Raw genomic sequence first — 19,061 nt, forward strand, 5'->3', positions numbered from 1 at the left:
AGCACGCTCTGACCTCCGCTGAGAAGGTTCTGCTACCTCGTGTGCGAGATAATCAGAGAGGCACGGTGAACAAAGATTGAAGGGTTTGGGCCGAATTGCGTGCCACCTACAGTTTAGTTCTCTTCAACCTGCTGCTCCAAACAGGCAGGATGTGGAAAATTAAGAGTTACCTCCAGCGTAAAACGCCAACCGACGAGGATGGGATTCGAACCCACGCGTGCAAAGCACAATGGATTAGCAGTCCATCGCCTTAACCACTCGGCCACCTCGTCTCACGTAGGGTGTGTGGTTCCACATTCCCTTATCTCTCATCTCCACACCTTCCGGCACCCTTTCAGTCGTTCCTCAGTGCACATCTCGTAAGACCTAGAGGAGGGAAAGAAAGGGGTTTTCTGTGTTCCTTTCCGCCTGCCGCAGCCGAGAAGCCGCGCCATCCTTCACCACGTTGCAGCGGAACTCTGCGTTTCCCCTTCCTGAGTCGGGGGATGCGCGCGCCAAGCTTTCGAAACAAGCTTGGTCCAGGAGGTCCTGCACTGATCCGGAGGGAGCGGGTGCGAGACCCCGAGAACCCAACACGCGCGGCGGCGGCCGGCTCCCAGCCTCTCTGCAAAAGCGCGGGGCGCGGGCGGAGGATGCAGTAGCTCCTCCCGGCGCGCAGGGGGCGAGCTGGCGCCCCGGAGGCCTACGCTGGCGGGCGAGTGGGCGGGGCTGCGTGCGGGGCTCGGCTCGCCTCGGCTCATTTCGGCTCCGCTCGGGAGGCTGCGGTAAATCCGGGCTTGCGGCTGCCGGCAGAGGTTGCGGCCCGGTGGTCCCTGCTGCGCGCCCCGAGTCCCGCAAGCCATGCAGATGTCGTACGCCATCCGGTGCGCTTTCTACCAGCTGCTGCTGGCCGCGCTAATGCTGGTAGCGATGCTGCAGCTGCTCTACCTGTCGCTGCTGTCCGGGCTGCATGGGCAGGAGGAGCAAGACCAATATTTCGAGTTCTTCCCCCCGTCCCCGCGGTCGGTGGACCAAGTCAAGGCGCAGCTCCGCACCGCGCTGGCCTCCGGAGGCGTCCTGGACGCTAGCGGTGACTACCGCGTCTACAGGGGCCTACTGAAGACCACCATGGACCCCAACGATGTGATCCTGGCGACGCACGCCAGTGTGGACAACCTGCTGCATCTATCGGGCCTGTTGGAGCGTTGGGAGGGCCCGCTCTCCGTGTCGGTGTTCGCGGCCACCAAGGAGGAGGCGCAGCTGGCCACGGTGCTGACCTATGCGCTGAGCAGCCACTGCCCCGATATGCGCGCCAGGGTCGCCATGCACCTGGTGTGCCCCTCACGCTATGAGGCCGCCGTGCCCGATCCTCGGGAGCCAGGAGAGTTTGCCCTGTTGCGGTCCTGCCAGGAGGTCTTTGACAAACTAGCCAGGGTAGCCCAGCCCGGGATCAATTATGCACTGGGCACCAATGTCTCCTACCCCAATAACCTGTTGAGGAATCTGGCTCGTGAGGGGGCCAACTATGCCCTGGTAATCGACGTGGACATGGTGCCCAGCGAGGGGCTGTGGAGAGGCCTGCGGGAAATGCTGGATCAGAGCAAGCAGTGGGCGGGCACAGCGCTGGTGGTGCCCGCCTTTGAGATCCGTCGAGCTCGCCGCATGCCCACTAACAAAAACGAGCTGCTGCAGCTCTACCAGGTGGGCGAGGTGCGGCCTTTCTATTATGGGCTGTGCACGCCCTGCCAAGCGCCCACCAACTACTCCCGCTGGGTCAACCTGCCAGAAGAGACCTTGCTGAGGCCTTCCTATGTGGTGCCCTGGCAGGACCCCTGGGAGCCATTCTACGTGGCCGGAGGCAAGGTGCCCACTTTCGACGAGCGCTTTCGGCAGTATGGCTTCAATCGCATCAGCCAGGTGCTCATAAGGGAGAGGGCAAGGGAAATGGGGCAGGAGGGATGGTGAAATCAGGGGGCTGTGGGTGGCCCTGGATGGAAAGGAGCCAGTGAGGCAGGAGGGATCATAGTTTAGGAGGTGGCTGGATGGCTGAAAGATCCAGGATGCCTCCAGAGGAATGGGCATGCTGGAGTGAGCAGCGATGTCTGCCTCTGGCCTGGGAACCTCATCAAACTTTGCTGACCTATTTCTCCCTCCACAGGCTTGTGAGTTGCACGTGGCAGGATTCGATTTTGAGGTGCTGAACGAAGGTTTCCTGGTTCATAAGGGCTTCAAAGAAGCTTTGAAATTCCACCCCCAAAAGGAGGCCGAAAATCAGCACAATAAGATCCTTTACCGTCAGTTCAAGCAGGAGTTGAAGGCCAAGTACCCCGACTCCCCGCGTCACTGCTGAGCCCTTCCTTCCCCTAGTCTGAGAAGTCTCAGCCTCCTCCCTCCTTAGGCCGCCCCTCAGGCCTGACTGGGGTAAGAAACGTCACTCCACTTTACAGTGGTAGCTGTGGTGTTTGAACACTGGACTTGAATATGGGGTGCTGGGATCAAGTCCTAGCTTAACCACTAACTAGCTGTGTGGCCTTGAGCAAATCCCGTTCTCTCTCTGAGCCTCAGTTACCCCGTCTGTAAAAGGGAGGTGAAAATACCTACCTCACAGAACTGCTGGGAGGCTCAGATGAGATGCTATATGTGAAAACATTCTGTAAGCTTCGTACAAATGTGAAGTATTATTAATATTATTACAGTATTATTATTGTTGTTATTATTATTGTTATTATTATTAACAATCTTGGGTGGGTGAGCAGTAGGAGAGCAAAAAGTATGAATGGAGGCAGAGCTGAGAAGTCTGAGTAGTTAACAAAATGGGCTTTTTGGAAAGAAATCAGATGAAGGCGTTGAATTTAGTTCTTAGCTTTTGGGCAGAAGCCGAAACTTCCTGGTGTCTTAGGCCTCCGTCCCGGGGGCTCTAGAGAAGGGAAGGCTCTGCAGGTTCTGTGCGTCTGAGATCTGTACCCTTGAATAGCCTGGGCTGGGTGATTTGCCTACCGACTACAATGTGTAAATAAATGAGTGTTCACACCTACAGCTGGCTCCATTACTCTCCGGAACCGGGCGGGGGTGGGGGCCGCGGGTCGCAGGTTCTCCCCTTTCGCGCCGCCGGGAGGTGACTGTGGACCCAGACGCGAGGGCTGCAAAGATAGGAAGGCACAAGGGCCTTTCCTGCATGCTGAAAGCCTGTGTGAATGTCCGTCCGTTGCCATGGAAACCGTCCCGCGGTATCCCAGCATGCCTCGCCACAGCTATCCAATTGTGAGCACTCCGATGGGCGCCTCCTGATGACGCATGCGGAAAGCGCGGGTAGGCCCCGCCCCCGGAGAAGAGGGACCGGTGCGGCGCTTCCGGGACCCCCCCAGCGGCAGCCAGTACGGATAACCTCCGGCACCTCTTGGGGAATCTAAGACGTGAGGCTGGAAGCGCCACTACCTACGGGTGCGTAACGCCAACCCTGGCGCCTGGTTTGCCCTTTCGGACAGGCGGTCGGAGCCTGCCCAATATCCAGGGCGGTAGCGAGACTTAACCGCCCGGACGCGAGCTGGGGCCGCGGGTCCGAGAAGCCAGTGACTCTCCCGCCTGCTCCGCCGCGTACGGAGATGGAGTGGGGCGCGAGGCTCTGGGTGCGCCGTGGAGGGACTGGGTCGGCTTCTTCGAGGGTGGGGAAGAATCTTCCTTCCTACGAGGCGTGCCCTTGACATGCTCACTTTCTGAAAAGATAAATTGCATGTGCACAGCACCTTATAGTTTGCTTTTCGATCCCTTACCTCTTGCCATCTTTACAACACCCAGAGTAGTGATGGTTATCCTCATTTTGTACCCGGGTTAAAGTGGGGAGGATGTGATTTAATTGGGCTCTCTCAGTAGACCCAGAGACGGGTGGAGAGAGACCTCCCCCCAAGCCCCGCCCTCTCTGGTCCAGAAAGGTGGGACTTACCTAGAGTTGTTAAAATATATTTAACAGTGAAGAGAAATTGCAAAGTTTGGGAACTCCAGGAACTGAGGCTTGAAAAAGGGAAAGAGGAGGCTGATTTGGAGAACCAAGGTTTTCAGCTCAGGTTCAGATCATTTGTGAAATCCTTGAGGAATGCTTTGAAACGGCCCTCTAGGCCAGTTTACTCAAACTGATGTCAAGGAAAGGTGACAGAACACTTTGGGTTTGCTACCACTGTAGGGACCAGGGGCTACTAAGAAGTAAAAGCCATTTCCTGTTTAATTTGCATTTGCAAATCCTCCAGTGGTCTAGTGAGTCAGTACTGCGCGGGGTGGGTAAAGCGCGTGTGCAGCCCTGCCCTGGGGAGGCTCACAGACAGGCATGAGGATGGGCAAACAGACGTGGAAATAAATAAGGAGGGGCATCTACGCGGATCTGAAGGACTACAAAGTACCCAGAGGAAAACATCCAGTGAAGTAGAAACCCCGTTAGTCAGAAATGATCTATTGAGACTGTTTAGTCTTTCTCTTGGGCGATCTTTTGGCAGCATTTGGCACTGTCTCATCTCCTTCATTCTGAAATTCTCTCTCTCCCCCTATACTCTGACTTTTTCCTCCTCTGTCTCTTGCTAATTCCCTTCTCCTTTCCTGGCATCTTGTCATCTGCCCCTTTGATGACCCTAGAAGTTCCATCATGAACTCCTTCTCACTCCACACATTCTGCCTTGCTGGTTGCACCCTCTCCCAAGGCCTGAAGAACTCACGATGTGATGACCAGATCTCTGCAGCCCACATTTCTCTGTGAGGCTTAGACCCATGGACCCCCAGCCCTGCCCCCTTCTCTCCTCTTGGGGTGTTTGCACCTGCTACTCACTCTACTTAGAATGCACCCTCTCTTGACCAGCTCAGCTCATCTGTCTGGCCCATCTTCCTCTGCAGGTCCTCACTGCTGCAGCAGGCTCCAGGTCCCAGTTAGATGCCTCTCCCGTAAGCCCCTGGTCTTAACTCTTCTCACCCCACAGCAACAGTCTCTTTCTTAGCCTTTCTGTCCCAGGAACGTGTAAACTCCTTTAGGTCAGAGACTGTCGCACCTGTGCCCAGCTCCTACCATAGTGTCTGCTGCTACCTAGCATGTATTAGATCTTCAGTAAATATTAAATGAGTGACTAAAAGAAGGAATGCTTAAGAGTGTTCAGTTTGCTGAGAAGTCAACCTAAGATAAGCACCAAAAAATACTGGCATTAGGTACGAGGAGCTCGTCAGTTAACTCTACAGGATGGGCTTCAGCTGAGAGCGATGATACAGGAACAGAACAAGTGGGAGGTGGGAGAGTAGGAATAGCAAGTGTCCACAAGGCCTTGAAAAGTAGCCATGAGGTGGAAAACGGCGAGCAGTGGGGTGGGGTGAGGTTTTGTGTTTCTGCTTTCTCTCTGGTGGTAGATACCTGAGCACGCCTGACGTTCTCTGGGAGGAGCTGTCAGGAGCGAGAGTTGAAGATGCATAAGGGAGAGGGCAGCACTGAGGACAGGAGATCATGGAGGAAGCAGGAGATAGGATTTGAGCCCAGTGAGAACACGGGCGTCGTAGAGTGTTCTCAGGAAGAGAAGTTGGGGGCGGTGTAGGCAGAAGAATAGCACAGGAATTCCCGTTGTGGCGCAGCAGAAACGAATCTGACTGGGAACCATGAGGTTTCGGGTTCAATCCCTGGCCTCGCTCAGTGGGTTAAGGATCCAGCGTTGCCGTGAGCTGTGGTGTAGGTCGCAGACGCAGCTTGGATCTGGCGTTGCTGTGGCTGTGGTGTAGGCCAATGTCTACGGCTCCAATTGGACCCCTAGCCTGGGAATCTCCATATGCCGAGAATGCGGCTCTAAAAAGACAAAAAAAGAAAGAAAGAAAGAATAGCGCCATGGGCGTTAGGGCTGGTGGGGAAGTGCGTGGTATATTTGAGAACTGGCCAGCAGATGGTGGGGTGAAGGAACTGGAGTGGTGATTCAAGTCCAGTCTGTGCAGGGCCTTGGAAGCCCGGATCAGAAGTTTGGGCCCAGGAGTTCCCATTGTGGCTCAGCAGTAACAAGCCCGACTAGTCTCCATGAGGATGTGGGTTCACTCCCTGGCCTCGCTCAGTGGGTTAAGGATCTGGCATTGCTGTGAGCTATGGTGTAGGTCACAGACGGCTCAGATCTGGCATTGTTGTGGCTGTGGTGTAGGCTGGCAGCTGTAGCTTTGATTCGACCCCTAGCCTGGGAACCTCTATATGTCGCACCTGTGGCCCTAAAAAGCAAAAAAAAGAAAAAGAAAAGGTTTGGGCCCAGTCCGGTAGGCAGTGGGGAGCCCACCCTTGGCCTTTCCCAGCTTACGGGTCATCGTCTTGGCTGGTGTTCCCAGGCCTGGGATCACTGACAGTGTCCAAGGGCATACGGGCATGCCCACGGCTCCCGGGCTCCTGGGAGATGTGCGGCCAGGGCTGCTTGCACCTGCCCCACCGAGCGTGGGCACGCACAGGATGTGGTGAGTCTCGCGCCTTCCCCAGTGGTCCCCCGCCTGCAGTTAGGCCACTCCTGGAGTAGCCACATTCGGGCAGAGCTGTGGGTAGTGGCAAGTACCGGCTCCACCGCTACTCCCAGAGCCCAGATGCCTGTCCAGCCTCCGAGCAAAGACGCAGAGGAGATGGAAGCAGAGGGCGACTCGGCTGCTGAGATGAACGGGGAGGAGGAAGAGAGCGAGGAGGAACGGAGCGGCAGCCCGACCGAGTCCGAGGAGGAGAGCTCAGGTGAGCCCCGCAAGCCGGCCCTGCCGCCCCCGGCCCCGGCCCCGGCCCCGGCCAGCCCTGACTGGCCTCCTGTCCCAGAGATGGACGACGAGGACTACGAGCGCCGCCGCAGCGAGTGCGTCAATGAGATGCTGGACCTGGAGAAGCAGTTCTCGGAGCTGAAGGAGAAGTGAGTGTGGGGACCCTGGGGCTGGCCTTCCGGGAGTCCGCAGGCCTGGGGCCTTTGCGGCGGCCCGCACACATTTGACGGCTGAGCACAGGGGTGCACGGCTGCCTTTTACCTCCCAGGTTGTTCAGGGAACGGCTGAGTCAGCTGCGGGTGCGGCTGGAGGAGGTGGGAGCTGAGCGGGCGCCCGAGTACACAGAGCCTCTCGGGGGGCTGCAGCGGAGCCTCAAGATTCGAATTCAGGTGGCAGGTCTGTGGGCTGTCCCCCTACCGGAGCCCACGGCTCTCTGTCCCCTTCCTCCCTCATCCTGCCCCTGCCTCGCCCGGCTCCCGGCTGCCCTTTAGTCAGGCAGGGCCTCCCCTCGGCCTCCGCAGGGATCTACAAGGGCTTCTGCCTGGACGTGATCAGGAACAAGTACGAGTGCGAGCTGCAGGGGGCCAGGCAGCACCTGGAGGTGACCGTGCAGCCCCTGGGTGCGGGCGCTGGGCGGGGACGGAAGCTGCGCCCCTGCCCGCCTGGCTGAGCTGCTCCGCCTCTTCCAGAGCGAGAAGCTGCTGCTCTACGACACGCTGCAGGGGGAGCTGCAGGAGCGGATCCAGAGGCTGGAGGAGGACCGTCAGAGCCTGGACATCAGCTCTGGTGAGGCGAGGGGCCCCCTCTGCCCTGTCAGTGCCGCCCGCAGGCAGGGCCTGGGCTGCCCCAGCTGCACCGGGGGCTGGTTAGAGGACCTGCCTCGTGGTCGCTGTGGGGACTGAAAGCCAGCAGGGACAGGCCCAGCCCAGCCCCGGGGGACACAGTGGGGGCTCAGGAGGACTGGTCCCGTGTCTGCGTCCAGGCAGGACACGGGGGAGGGAGGGGTTGTTCCCACATCCCTGTCCACGAAACAGATGAGGAAACCAAGGCTCCCAAAAGCACAGCGTCCTCTTTCCCGGGCTTCTCTGTGCGGCCAGGGAAGAAGGGCGGGGCTGGGAAGGGCCCACGTGAGGGTCGCAGGCTGCAGGGGGCAGGGGGAGCAGCACCCCGATCCTGACTCTGGTCTGGGGCACAGAGTGGTGGGATGACAAGCTGCACGCCCGAGGCAGCTCGAAGACCTGGGACTCCCTGCCGCCCAGCAAGAGGAAGAAGGCCCCTCTCGTGTCTGGTATTGTCCCCCCAAGGCTGGCCTGAGCTGGGCGGGAGGGTGGGTGGAGGGACAGGGGCGGGAGAGGCCGAGCAGCCTTCCTTATGGTTTCCCGCGGCCGTGTCCAGGCAGACCTCGCTGTCAGGGACTTCGGTGGGGTCCTGGGTCTCTCGTGGGCTCTGTGGACCTTAGAAAAATAGGAGCATCCGTCCAGAGATCCCCTGTAACTTCCTAAACGAGGTCTCCTTTGGGGCCCTTCTGGCTTTCCCATGACGTCCCCAGGCATGTCCCAGGCTTTCCTACCTGCGCCTCTTTGCTGACTCTGCACCCTCCTCCTGATGCTTCTGTCCGGATGTCTGCTCGGGGCTTGTCTCAGGTGTCACCTCCTCCTTGAAGCCTCTCCTGATTCCCCTGCCAGGGGCTATGGCTTCTCTCTCCTCCGTACCCCTGTAGTAGCCTGGGGCTCCTGCATCGAGTCTGGGAGCAGTTACCCCTGCCCTGCCCTAGGCACCAGGCTCCCTCAGTCCAGGGTCTGCTGTGCGCAGAGCCGAATGAATTCTTACGTGTACCCAACTCACCCCCACGTACGCGCACCAATCAGATTCTCAGGGCGTTGGCCTCCTGGCGATGGGAACCAGGTTCAAGCAGGGAGGGAGGAATCTGGACTACAGGGACTTGAGGGTGAATGGGAGGTGATGGTGTGGGGACGTCAGGGACATAGTTGGATGGTCCCCAGAGGGGGCTGTGAGACCGAAGGAGGGTTGTTTCTGGGTGGAAGAGAGTAGAGGCCTTCGTAGGTGGGGAAAGGGGCCCTGTGAGGGGACGGGGGATCAAGAGGCAGGTCCCTGAGTGGGGGGGATGGGCCTTGGCCTTCTGACCTTAGACGGGGTGAGGGGAGCCTAACAGTGGTAGGGTTGGGGCTCAGAGCCCCCTCCTCATGGACTGGGTGAAAGAGGTGGTGGCCATGGTAGGACGTGGAGGCTGAGCTCTGACCCCGGCACCACGCCTCCTGAAGCAGGAGTTCCCAGGCCAGGCCCATCACCTGCCTCCTCCAGCAGGCTTCTTGCTTCCTTGACCCCGTTGCAGGCCCTTATATCGTGTACATGCTGCAGGAGATCGACATCCTGGAAGACTGGACAGCGATCAAAAAGGTGGGTCTGGAGTTCCCATCGCGGCTCAGCAGTTGACGAACCCAACCAGCATCCATGAGGACGCGGGTTTGATCCCTGGCCTCGCTCAGTGGGTTAAGGATCCAGCATTGCTGTGAGCTGTTGTGTAGGTCACAGACGCAGCTCGGATCCCTCGTTGCTGTGGCTGTGACGTAGGCTGGTAGCTGCGGCTCGGATTCCACCCGTAGGCCAGTGGCTGCAGATCTGATTCACCCCCTAGCCTGGGAACTTCCATATGCTACGGGTGCAGTCCTAAAAAGACCAAAAAAAAAAAAAAGTGGGTCCGATGCTGCCCGTCAGGGTGGGTCGGGGGGGAGCCACCGGCTGTGGTCTCTTCGGGCTCTCCACGTGTGGGCCTTCTGAGGCCTTGGGGAGCTCTCTGCTCGGCCTGCCCTCCGCACGCTCTGCCTTCAGCCCAGTTCCCTGGAGTTTCTGGGAGCTCACTGGCCTCGTTTTGCCCGAGGCTGCCCGGCTGAGGGAACTGCTGGTCTGTGCAGCCCCTTGCTTGTGCTGCGGCAGGTTTGGATGGGGGTGGGAGAGAGGGAGGGAGGGAGGGGGAAGGCAGGAAGGCAGCCGATGGGGGGTGGGGGTGGGGCTTGCCAAGCTGGAGGTAGGCTCTCAGGGGGGGTTTCTTCTTACCCATCCAGGCGAGGGCAGCTGTGTCCCCTCAGAAGAGAAAATCAGATGGTAAGAACCACAGGGGTTGTTCTGCTTCCCAGTGCCCCTCCCCCAGCCCAGCCTTCAGGAAAGGAGCCCCCAGGGAGGGGCCTGTCAGATCCGTTGTCAGAGAGTTAGTCTGGGTTTGAGGGCATTGTGGGAGTTAGCGTGGGGGTGGGAAAGCTCTAGGTTAATGGGGCTGGGGCATGGGCCCCCCTCCCCGCTGCAGCACCCACCCCCCCACCCGAACTGGATAGGGAGGGTAGGATGCTGAGCCCCAGCAGCTGGCCTGGCGGACCTAGATCACCAGGGAGGCCCATGAAAGGGGCTGCGGAGCTAGCCTGTGCCCTCCTGGCCTCGCCTGCCCTGGGCTGGCCTCAGGCCACTCCTCTCAGTCCCCCACATGAAGTGCCTGCCTCCCCCTTGGTTCAGTCTCCTCCCTTGCAGTGATTTTTCCTGTCCTGTGTACCCCCAGGACCTTGACCCTGCTGTTCCCAGGCAAGGGGCCCCTTGGAGCAGCTGGCACCAAATCCAGGATCTGAGTTTCCTGCTGCAGAAAAGCAGGCTGACAGGCCCCGCAGGATCTGCCCCGGAGGCTCACCCGCGCTGCTGCTCTGCCCTTCCCTCCAGCCATCACTGGCTTGGACTCCTCCTGGGGGCCTGTGCAGCTTGGCCTGGGGCTGCCCTCGCCAGGCAAGACTGTCTCCCCCTCCCCATCCGGCCCACCTTCTCCCCCTTCAGAAGGTCAGCCTCCTCGGTGCCCTCTCTGACGAAGACACGCCTCGTCTTAAGCCAGAGCAGCGGCCAAAGCAACATCTTTTCTGCTGCACTGGGACCCGGCTCCCCAGTCACTGAAGTCAGTGAGCTGAGTCCAGCTTCACAGGAACTCTGAGCCAGAAATTGTACTTGGGGGGCCTGTGTGTCTTGGCTGTTGCCGGAGGTGAGAAGGCAGGCTCTCCAGGTCGTCCTCTCAAGGCTGCTCGTGGTGTCTGCCTCCCGGATTTCAGGGACTGGAATTAAAACCTTTCCTGGGACTCTGACATGACCACACGTGTCTGATTAACCTTGCCAGGGAGTCAGGGCTCTCATGGAGAGTGCCCGAGACAAGCCATCTCTTCTGGGGTCCCCGTACCTCCTCTTACTAGCTAGCAGGAGCTTACCCACTCTGACTTGGGGTATAGGCTGGGAGGAAGGGGTTCCGCCACACACCAGCCCCAGAGGTGGGCGGCTGGGCCCTGGACTGCCTGGTGCTGGCGAGCAGAGTCTGCAGCAACATGTGGCAGAGGCAGAGCACGTGGCCTTGGGTGGGGAAGCGGGCTGGGTGCTTGGTGCTTGGAGACCAGATCATGTCTGCACCTGTCCCAGTCGCTTGGCAGATTGGCAAGGCAGGCTGGCAGAGCCTGGGCGCGTGGGAGGCAGCCAGCAGCAGCACCATGTGCTGACGACCTCACAGCCAGACTCCCCCCTGTTCAGGGCTGAGTGTTAGAACCACCCCCAGAACCTCAGTTAAGCAAAGGGGTTGGTTTCCATGGAGACACATCATCCTTTCTCCATGACAACCCGAAATCCCAAAACCCAAGTTAAGCTCAAGAATGAGTCATCTGTGACCAGTAGGGGGCGCGCTCCCACAAGGCTGACCTCAAGGCCACGGACAGATGAGCAATTGACCACGGACCTCAAGGTGCCCCAGAGGCGAGGCCCAGGCCTGCGGGGACCTAGACAGGCCCTGCTTAACCCCTTCCTGCCCACCTGTGTGGTTGGAGGCGGCTGGCAAGGCTGCAGGATGCACCATGTGGAGGTGGTAGCCCCACAGTCGGGGCCCTTGGAGGGCCACTTTGCAGGCAGAGGATTCCTGCCCCCGGAGGCTGAGCCCAGAACAGGGGAAGCAGGCACTGCCCGGGCTGAGTGGACACACAAGAGTTAACTGGCGGGTGTGGCAGGGCGAACCGCCCTCAGGAAGTGTTACTCACCACTGGGAATGTGCGAGCTCCTGCCTTGGGGGCTGGATTCTCTTCCTGAGTCCCGGGAGAAACCGACCGAAGGAGCTCCCCGCCATGGAAACCACGGGGGAGCCAGGAACAGGCCTTCTGGGAACCCCCAACCAGACCAGCTTTGCGCCTGGGCACCTGGAGAGAGGAAAGTTAGTAAAGTTGGGAGGGCAGCCCGAGAGGGCTAGGAGGGGCTGCAGAGCAGGTCGGGGCAAAGGAGGGGGAGAGGGTTCGTCAAGGGTCGCACCCAGCCCCTGGCCCCCTGCTCAGGTCTGGTGTCCGCCCCCAGGCCGGCCCAGGCCCCGCTGTACGATGTGCCTGATGCCGGCGGGGCGCAGGCAGGAGGGCCCCAGCAGCCGGGGCGCACCGTGAGCCTGCGGGAGCGCCTGCTGCTCACCCGGCCCGTGTGGCTGCAACTGCGGGCCAACGCTGCGGCCGCACTGCACGTGCTGAGGACGGAGCCCCCGGGGGTGAGTGCTTCCCCATTGCCCAGGGCCTGGTGGCTAAGGGTGGGACGGAGAGGGTCTGAACAGAGAGGTCCTGAGCCTCCACCCCCTGTCCACTCGCAGACATTCCTGGTGCGGAAATCTAACACTCGCCAGTGCCAAGCCCTGTGCATGCGGCTGCCTGAAGCCAGTGGCCCCTCCTTCGTTTCCAGCCACTGCATCCAAGAAGGCCCTGGGGGTGAGAGGGAATGAATGGCTTGGCGGGAAGGGGCTGGCAGCCCTCAGGGTAGGGCACAGTGGGGTGGGGGTGGGGTCCCCAGGGAACAGACCTCACTTCCCATCTCTCAGGCTTCTCTTTGGAGGGCTCAGAGCTGGTGTTCCCGGACCTGGTCCAGCTCATCTGTGCCTACTGCCACACCCGGTGAGCCTGCCCGCAGGCTGCCTGCTGTCTGTGGGGCCCTGTTCCCTGGGACATCCTGTCTGTCCCCAAGCCCTCAGGCGCTCTCAGCGCCCCCCCAGACCACAGCCTGGAGCATTCTTCCCTCCTGACTTTTTGCTCCCCTCTCTGGCCTCAGGGACATTCTGCTCCTCCCGCTCCAGCTCCCCAGAGCCATCCGCCTGGCAGCCACCCACAAGGAACTGGAAGCCATCTCCCATCTGGGCGTTGGTAAGGGGACCTCTGCGACCCGTTGCACAGCTGGACAAGTTGAGGCCAAGAGGGAAAGGGAAGGCGTATGGGCACGAGCCTGAAGCCCGTGCCTTTCCCTCGGTTGGGCCCCCTCCCTGAACCCCCTGAGGCCCCAACAGTTTCTCTTTCCTAGAGTTCTGGAGCTCCTCCCTCAACACCAAGGCTCCACCGGGCCCAGCCGAGGGCCCACTGCTGCCCCAGCTGAAGCCACGGTCCCCACAAGAGCTGGACCAGGGCACCGGAGCCGCCTTGTGCTTCTTCAACCCCCTGTTCCCAGGGGACCTGGGCCCCACCAAGCGGGAGAAATTCAAGAGGAGCTTCAAAGTGCGTGTGTCCACGGAGACCTCCAGCCCCCTGTCTCCACCGGCTGTGCCGCCTCCCCCAGTCCCGGTGCTGCCAGGAGCAGCCCCCCATCAGACAGAAAGGTTGCCGCCTCGCCAGCTGCTGCGGAGGGAAAGCTCAGTGGGGTACCGTGTGCCAGGGGGCGCCGGCCCCAGCCTCCCGCCACTGCCCTCCCTCCAGGAGGTAGACTGCGGCTCCCCCAGCAGCTCAGAGGAGGAGGGGGCACTGGGGTCCCAGGGGAGCCCAGCGACCTCCCCCTGCCTAGGCCGCCGGCGGCCTCTGCTTCGATCCATGAGCGCTGCCTTCTGCTCCCTGCTGGCACCCGAGCGGCAGGTTGGCCGGGCAGCTGCCGCGCTGATGCAGGACCGACACACAGCCGTGGGCCAGCTGGTGCAGGACCTGCTGACCCAGGTGCGGGCCAGCCCCGAGCCCCAGGAGCTGCAGGGTATCCGAGAGGCGCTAAGCCGGGCCCGGGCCATGCTGAGTGCAGAGCTGGGCCCTGAGAAGCTGCTGCCGCCAGAAAGACTGGGTAAGATCGGCCTAGGGCTCCGCTGCTCCGGGCCCCGCTCTCCATAACTCTAGCTGTTCCCATTCTGCTCTTGCTGCTCCTCTACAGTGCCAGCCTCTCTCAGTCTCTTCCGCTGCTTTACAAACCCAGCCCGTCTCACCACCGTGCAAGCAAATTCTTTCCACCTCCTCTCTTCCCCGGCTCTCCCACGTCACCAAGATCCCTCCTCTTTTTCATCCCCCCCCCCATGCCCTGACACCTGACGCTGCCCCGCCCCCGCCGGTTCCCTTGACCACTGCCTGCCACTCCCCGACAGAACGTGTCCTGGAGAAGTCGCTGCATCGCTCCGTGCTCAAGCCTCTCCGGCCCATCCTGGTGGCTCGGTTGCGGCGCCGGCTTTCCACCAGCGGTTCCCTGGGCCGCCTGGCTGAAGGCCTCCGCCTGGCCCGGACCCAAGGCCCCAGAGCCTTTGGGTCTCGCTTAAGCCTGCCCTCCCCGGTAGAGGTGGAGCAGGTGCGCCAGAAGCTGCTGCAGCTGCTTCGAGCCTACTCACCCAGCGCCCAGGTCAAGCGGCTCCTGCAGGCCTGCAAGCTGCTCTACACAGCCCTGAGGACCCAGGCGGGTATGCCTCCCTCCCATCCCCTCCCACTGGCCCCCTGCCAAGTCAGAGGCAGGCCAACCAGGCAGAGACTCCAGAAACAGCACAGCCAGGAGGGAAAAAATGGGTCCAGTCCTTTTATTTCACAGATGGTAAAACTGTGGCTCAGAAAGCAAAGCATCCGCTCCCCAGGCCCTGCCCCTGGTTGCCATGGTTTCCACGTTGCCCAAGGTCTGGCAGGCAGAGGGGTGGGTGGTTGTCTAAGAAAGTAGTGGATTCTGACCCTGAGGCCCCAGAGGAGCCTGAGCTTTCTCTTCCCCCACCCCCACAGGGGAGGGAGCTGGGGCTGATGAGTTCCTCCCACTGCTAAGCCTTGTCCTGGCCCAGTGCGACCTTCCCGAGCTGCTGCTGGAGGCTGAGTACATGTCAGAGCTGCTGGAGCCTGCCCTGCTCACTGGAGAGGGTGAGGAACCCCACCCACCACCTCCCATCTGGGTGGGGCTGGGACGCCTTAGCAGGGGTGGGGGGGGTGGGGGCAGGTCATTCACACTCGTTCCTCCCCTCGTGTCCCAGGTGGCTACTACCTGACCAGCCTCTCAGCCAGCCTGGCCCTGCTGAGTGGCCTGGACCAGGCCCACACCCTCCCCCTGAGCCCCGCGCAGGAGCTGCAGCGCTCCCTAAGCCTCTGGGAGCAGCGCTGCCTGCCCGCTACCCACAGCTTCCAGGTAAGAGAAGTCCACCCACACTGGCCAGCCAGGGGCATCTGGCGCCATCTGGCACAGGCCCGGCCTTTGCCCAGTGAGACCCAGCAGGGGAACAGAAACAGCACCCCGTGTGGAACACATGCCCAGGCCAGCCTTTCTGGAGGGTGTGTTCCACCAGCCGGCACTGTGCACAGTGCTCCGGGGGCTCGGAAGATCTGAAGTGGGATCAATATTACCCTATTTCACAGACGAGGAAACTGAGACATGACGTGCAGAAGGAAGGGGACCCAGGCAGGCTCAAACTCCAGAGCCTGGCTTCCAGCCCACATCCCCCTTGCCCTCCCAGCTGGGCTCAGGTTCAGGATCCTCAGAGCCCGATACCATCTCGGCCTTTCTCCCTCCTTCCAACCACCCCAAGGCCCCTTCCTAGCCCTGGTTAAGAGTCCAGATTTTGTAGCCAGATCTGGGGTCCAAATGCTGGCTCTGCTGCTTTCTGGCTATGAGAGCCTGGGCAGGTTATATAACCTCTTTGTGCCTCAATTTTCTCGTCTATAAAATAGGGTAATAGTACCTACCTCCTTGGTTTGCTGTTCTGGGGTTAGTGAACTAGATAATTCAGGGCAAGCGCTTACCGCACAGAGTAAGCTCTGAGTATGACTGTTCCCTCTGGGGAAACTGCTGTCCTTCCAGCCTTCAGCAGTGACCCACTAGCCCAAGCATGTCCCCCCGCCGGCCTCAAGCCCCCCTCAGAGCTCACTCTAACCAGAAAGCTTTCGCCACTGCTTCTACCACTAGATCATAGCCCGCCCCACCCCTGATCCTGCAAAGCCTGCACTTTCACCTTAGCTTTGCAGCCGGCTTTGTACCAGGCAGGGTTGAGTTCTTGTTTTTGCTTCTTTCCTGACACAGCACCTCCTCCGAGTAGCCTATCAGGACCCCAGCAGTGGCTGTACCTCCAAGACCCTGGCTGTGCCCCCAGGGGCCTCCATTGCCACGCTCAACAAACTCTGTGCCACCAAGTTCCGAGTGACCCAGCCCGACACTTTCAGCCTCTTCCTGTACAAGGGGCAGGACTACCACCGCCTGCCCCCCGGAGCCCTGGCCCACCGGCTGCCCACAGCCGGCTACCTCGTCTACCGCCGGGCAGAGCGGCCTGAGACCCAGGGGGCCTCTCCTGGGGCTGCAGCAGAGGAGGGCAGTGGGGGGCCAGAGGCAGGGGGCAGAGAGGAAGAGAAAGGGCGAGACGGGGACACCGAGGTCAAAGCCAGCCCTAGGGACAGCGGGGGAGAGTCTGAGACAGTGGCCGAGGGGGCCGGGCGCCAGGCCAGGGAGGACCCCGCTCAGCCACGGGGACGAGAGGCTGAGGGAAGCCTGGTAGCAGAGGAGTAGCTGGGAGTGGACAGAAAGGCCGCTTGGGGCAGAAAACTCTGAGCCTGCTGGGAAGGCCTTTGAGAGCCGTCAGCCCTGCCGGCCAAGGCCGCAGCCCCCTCAGCCTTCCCCACCCCAGGCAGCTCCCGTGTCTGCCGCCACCTCTGACTCCCCAGCACCGTGATCACACCAGCTGGGCAGGGCCTGCGCTGCCACATCTGGGGCCCGGGGTAAAGCTGAGGGGGTTTTGGGGGCCCCAGACCAAGGGCCCAGGGCCCTTTGCCTCTCATTCCCCCACAGCTGGAGGCCAGCCAGCCCTCAGCGGTGAGTGTGCCCAACCCTGGCAGCAGGGGAGGGACACAGCCTTGGCAGCCCCTCCAGGCTGGGGGCTTCAGGGCCCTTAGAGGCCCCCCCACTCCTGGGCCTCAGGGGGATTCAGGGAAGCAGCAAGGACTCAGGGCCCAGTCCTGCCCAGGCTCCCTGGAGAATAAGCACCTCCAAACCTCAGTGTCCTCACCTGGAAGATGGGGGTGCTGCTGCTGCCTCCCTGCCCTCTCCCAGAAGTCTTCAAGGAGTCACAGTGGGTGGTTTTGGAGTTCCCGCTGTGGTGCAACAGGATTGGCAGCGTCTTGGGGGCGCCGGGACGCAGGTTCGATCCCCAGCCTGGCACAGTGGGTTAAGGATCCGGCATTTCTGCAGCTGTGGCTTAGGTCACAACTAAGGCTCAGATCTGATCCCTGGCCAGGGAATCCGGGCTGGAAAAAAAAAAAAAAGGATGGTTTTGCTGCAAAGTAGACCTCAGACTGGGGGAGAGGGGAGGGAAGGAGGTTGGGTGTTAGCAAACCGTGCTCAACACACACACATAAACCCGTCCAAGGGTCTGTTCTCTCCACTCACCGAAGGGAGAGGGTCTCCAGACAGCCCAGGGGACATCCTAGAGGTCACGTCCGGCCAAGGGAGCACCCACATTCCAGTCTTTCCACAAGATGAGCGGTCCTTCCTCCCAGGCGCGCTGAGGGGAACTGGCAGGCGAGACGGGCTTCTGAAACAGACTGAGGACTGGGAAACCGATTTTTCTCTGCACTTACCTCTTTGGGGTCCCTCCTGAGGGCTTTAGGGGAAACGGTCTGGCTTATTACCCACTGAAGTTTGGAACGGTGACTCCTGAGATTCCACACAGCAGGCCGTTAGGGGTTCCCGCACCCAAACCAGGATTCAGATCCCAACTACGCCCTGTGTTCTAAGCCACCAACAAATCAACCCCCAAGGCCCAACAGACCCCAAAGGGAGGCCCCAAGTAGGCAGCAAATGAGCAAAGAATGTGCCGGACCACCACAAGGGGGCGTGCGCGACCCAGGCAGCCACAGGGCGGTGACCCACTGGAACCAGGGCAGCCACAGTGTAGGTGGTCACCAAGTTTGTGGTCTTGTGGCAGCCTGGGGACAACTGCCAAGGCCGAGGCTTCTGGCCCTCAGCGCTCTTGGAGTCAGAGGTCTGGGTGAGGCCAGCCTCCGGGGGCCACTCCCAGGGAAGGAACTAGCCAGTGGGGGAAGGAACACCCTAGCGGATCTCTCTGCGAGGACCACAAAAGGACATGATGGCTGGAAGGTGGAAATCCGGGATGCTGGGATTTCAGACGCTCCAGATACAGCCCAGGTGTCTCCCTGGGCCTTCCCCACCTCTGCCCTCCCCCCGCAAGCCTCTTGCTGGTGGGCAGTCTTCCTTCCCCTTTCTGTGTGTCCTCCCAGTCCCGCTCCAGCCCCAGTGCCTTGTACAGCGCTGGGCACTCCACAGGCACCCAATAAATGTCATCCACCTACTGGAGCTTGATAACTAAGAGCCAAGGGCTATGAGGTGGGAAGCTGCAGGGCTTCAGGGAGGGCTGGGTTCTGGGAACCAAACACAGGATGTCTCAAGTTCAGTCCCAGAGGAAGGACCTGGAATGATGGCAGGGGGTGTTTAGAGAACCCCAGGGCCGGATGTAGAGCTGGTCTCATGGGAACTAGGACTGGCCAAGGCTTCTGGGCCCCTGCGTGGGGGCCTCTGCAAGCAAGCCCCTCCCACCCCTGTCCGGGGCTCCGTCCTAATTCCCGGCTCTGGGAATTCGGCAGTGGTTCACTAGAGCACTGCCAGGCTCTGCCTCCTGCCTGAATCTTCTGGTTTATCCTCTGAAAATATTCTGATGGGTCAGGGGTCCTGGGCAGGAAAATCAGCATGACCAAGGGTCGTGAGACAGGGGGTTGGAGCTCCTGGCAGGGCAGGCAGTGATAGGCCGGTCTAAGACTGAACTCATTATCCCCATTTTATGGATGAGGAAACAGGCTTGCTCAGGAAAAGTGGCTGGTTATAGGGGCAAAGGACTTGGACAGCGGGTCCCATGGAGCTTTGGATTCTGCAATCCTCCAAAACAGCCCGTTATTCATCCCCTGTTACTGATCTATTGTGTCCATAGGGACCGAGCCCCCCGCAGCACCCCCTGCCCCCAGGGGGAGATAGGTGCAATCTGGGCAGACAACCTACTGTGTGCTCTGATTCTGTACCCCCCCCCAAACTCCCGCCAACTTTGGCCTTCTGGACGAGAAAGTCAGGCCTCTCAGAGATTCCTGGCTGTGTCCAGCGCC

The 19,061-nt window shown here is 60.6% G+C and overlaps 3 protein-coding genes and 1 non-coding gene across 5 annotated transcripts; 3 read left to right on the plus strand and 1 right to left on the minus strand.

The window, feature by feature from the left end:
• Positions 1-190: 190 nt before the first annotated feature.
• Positions 191-272, minus strand: TRNAS-GCU (transfer RNA serine (anticodon GCU)). Its single transcript has one exon. It is a non-coding gene; the product is annotated as a tRNA-Ser (tRNA).
• A 446-nt stretch (positions 273-718) lies between these two features.
• B4GAT1 (beta-1,4-glucuronyltransferase 1) lies at positions 719-3,013 on the plus strand. Its single transcript, XM_047775199.1, has 2 exons — positions 719-1,896; positions 2,138-3,013. Exons 1-2 carry the CDS (start codon positions 841-843, stop codon positions 2,327-2,329), a joined length of 1,248 nt encoding a protein of 415 aa, XP_047631155.1. The 5' UTR covers positions 719-840; the 3' UTR covers positions 2,330-3,013.
• A 261-nt stretch (positions 3,014-3,274) lies between these two features.
• BRMS1 (BRMS1 transcriptional repressor and anoikis regulator) lies at positions 3,275-10,838 on the plus strand. 2 transcript variants are annotated; one of them, XM_047775200.1, is made up of 10 exons: positions 3,275-3,420; positions 6,540-6,685; positions 6,764-6,854; positions 6,974-7,101; positions 7,227-7,306; positions 7,395-7,491; positions 7,901-7,993; positions 9,059-9,123; positions 9,789-9,828; positions 10,274-10,838. In XM_047775200.1, the coding sequence occupies exons 2-10, from the start codon at positions 6,547-6,549 to the stop codon at positions 10,279-10,281; spliced, it is 741 nt and encodes a 246-aa protein (XP_047631156.1). In that variant the 5' UTR covers positions 3,275-3,420; positions 6,540-6,546; the 3' UTR covers positions 10,282-10,838. The 2 variants fall into 2 exon arrangements, with proteins under 2 accessions (XP_047631156.1, XP_047631157.1); XM_047775201.1 differs by lacking the exon at positions 3,275-3,420 and having other exon boundaries at positions 6,539-6,685.
• Positions 10,839-10,987: 149 nt separating this feature from the next.
• RIN1 (Ras and Rab interactor 1) lies at positions 10,988-17,076 on the plus strand. Its single transcript, XM_047775197.1, has 10 exons — positions 10,988-11,938; positions 12,076-12,256; positions 12,356-12,470; positions 12,581-12,653; positions 12,808-12,899; positions 13,054-13,791; positions 14,087-14,392; positions 14,700-14,831; positions 14,942-15,093; positions 15,982-17,076. Exons 1-10 carry the CDS (start codon positions 11,853-11,855, stop codon positions 16,459-16,461), a joined length of 2,355 nt encoding a protein of 784 aa, XP_047631153.1. The 5' UTR covers positions 10,988-11,852; the 3' UTR covers positions 16,462-17,076.
• Positions 17,077-19,061: the final 1,985 nt, after the last annotated feature.

This window comes from Phacochoerus africanus, chromosome 4, assembly GCF_016906955.1.
Source record: "Phacochoerus africanus isolate WHEZ1 chromosome 4, ROS_Pafr_v1, whole genome shotgun sequence".
Classification (NCBI taxonomy): Eukaryota; Metazoa; Chordata; class Mammalia; order Artiodactyla; family Suidae; genus Phacochoerus; species Phacochoerus africanus.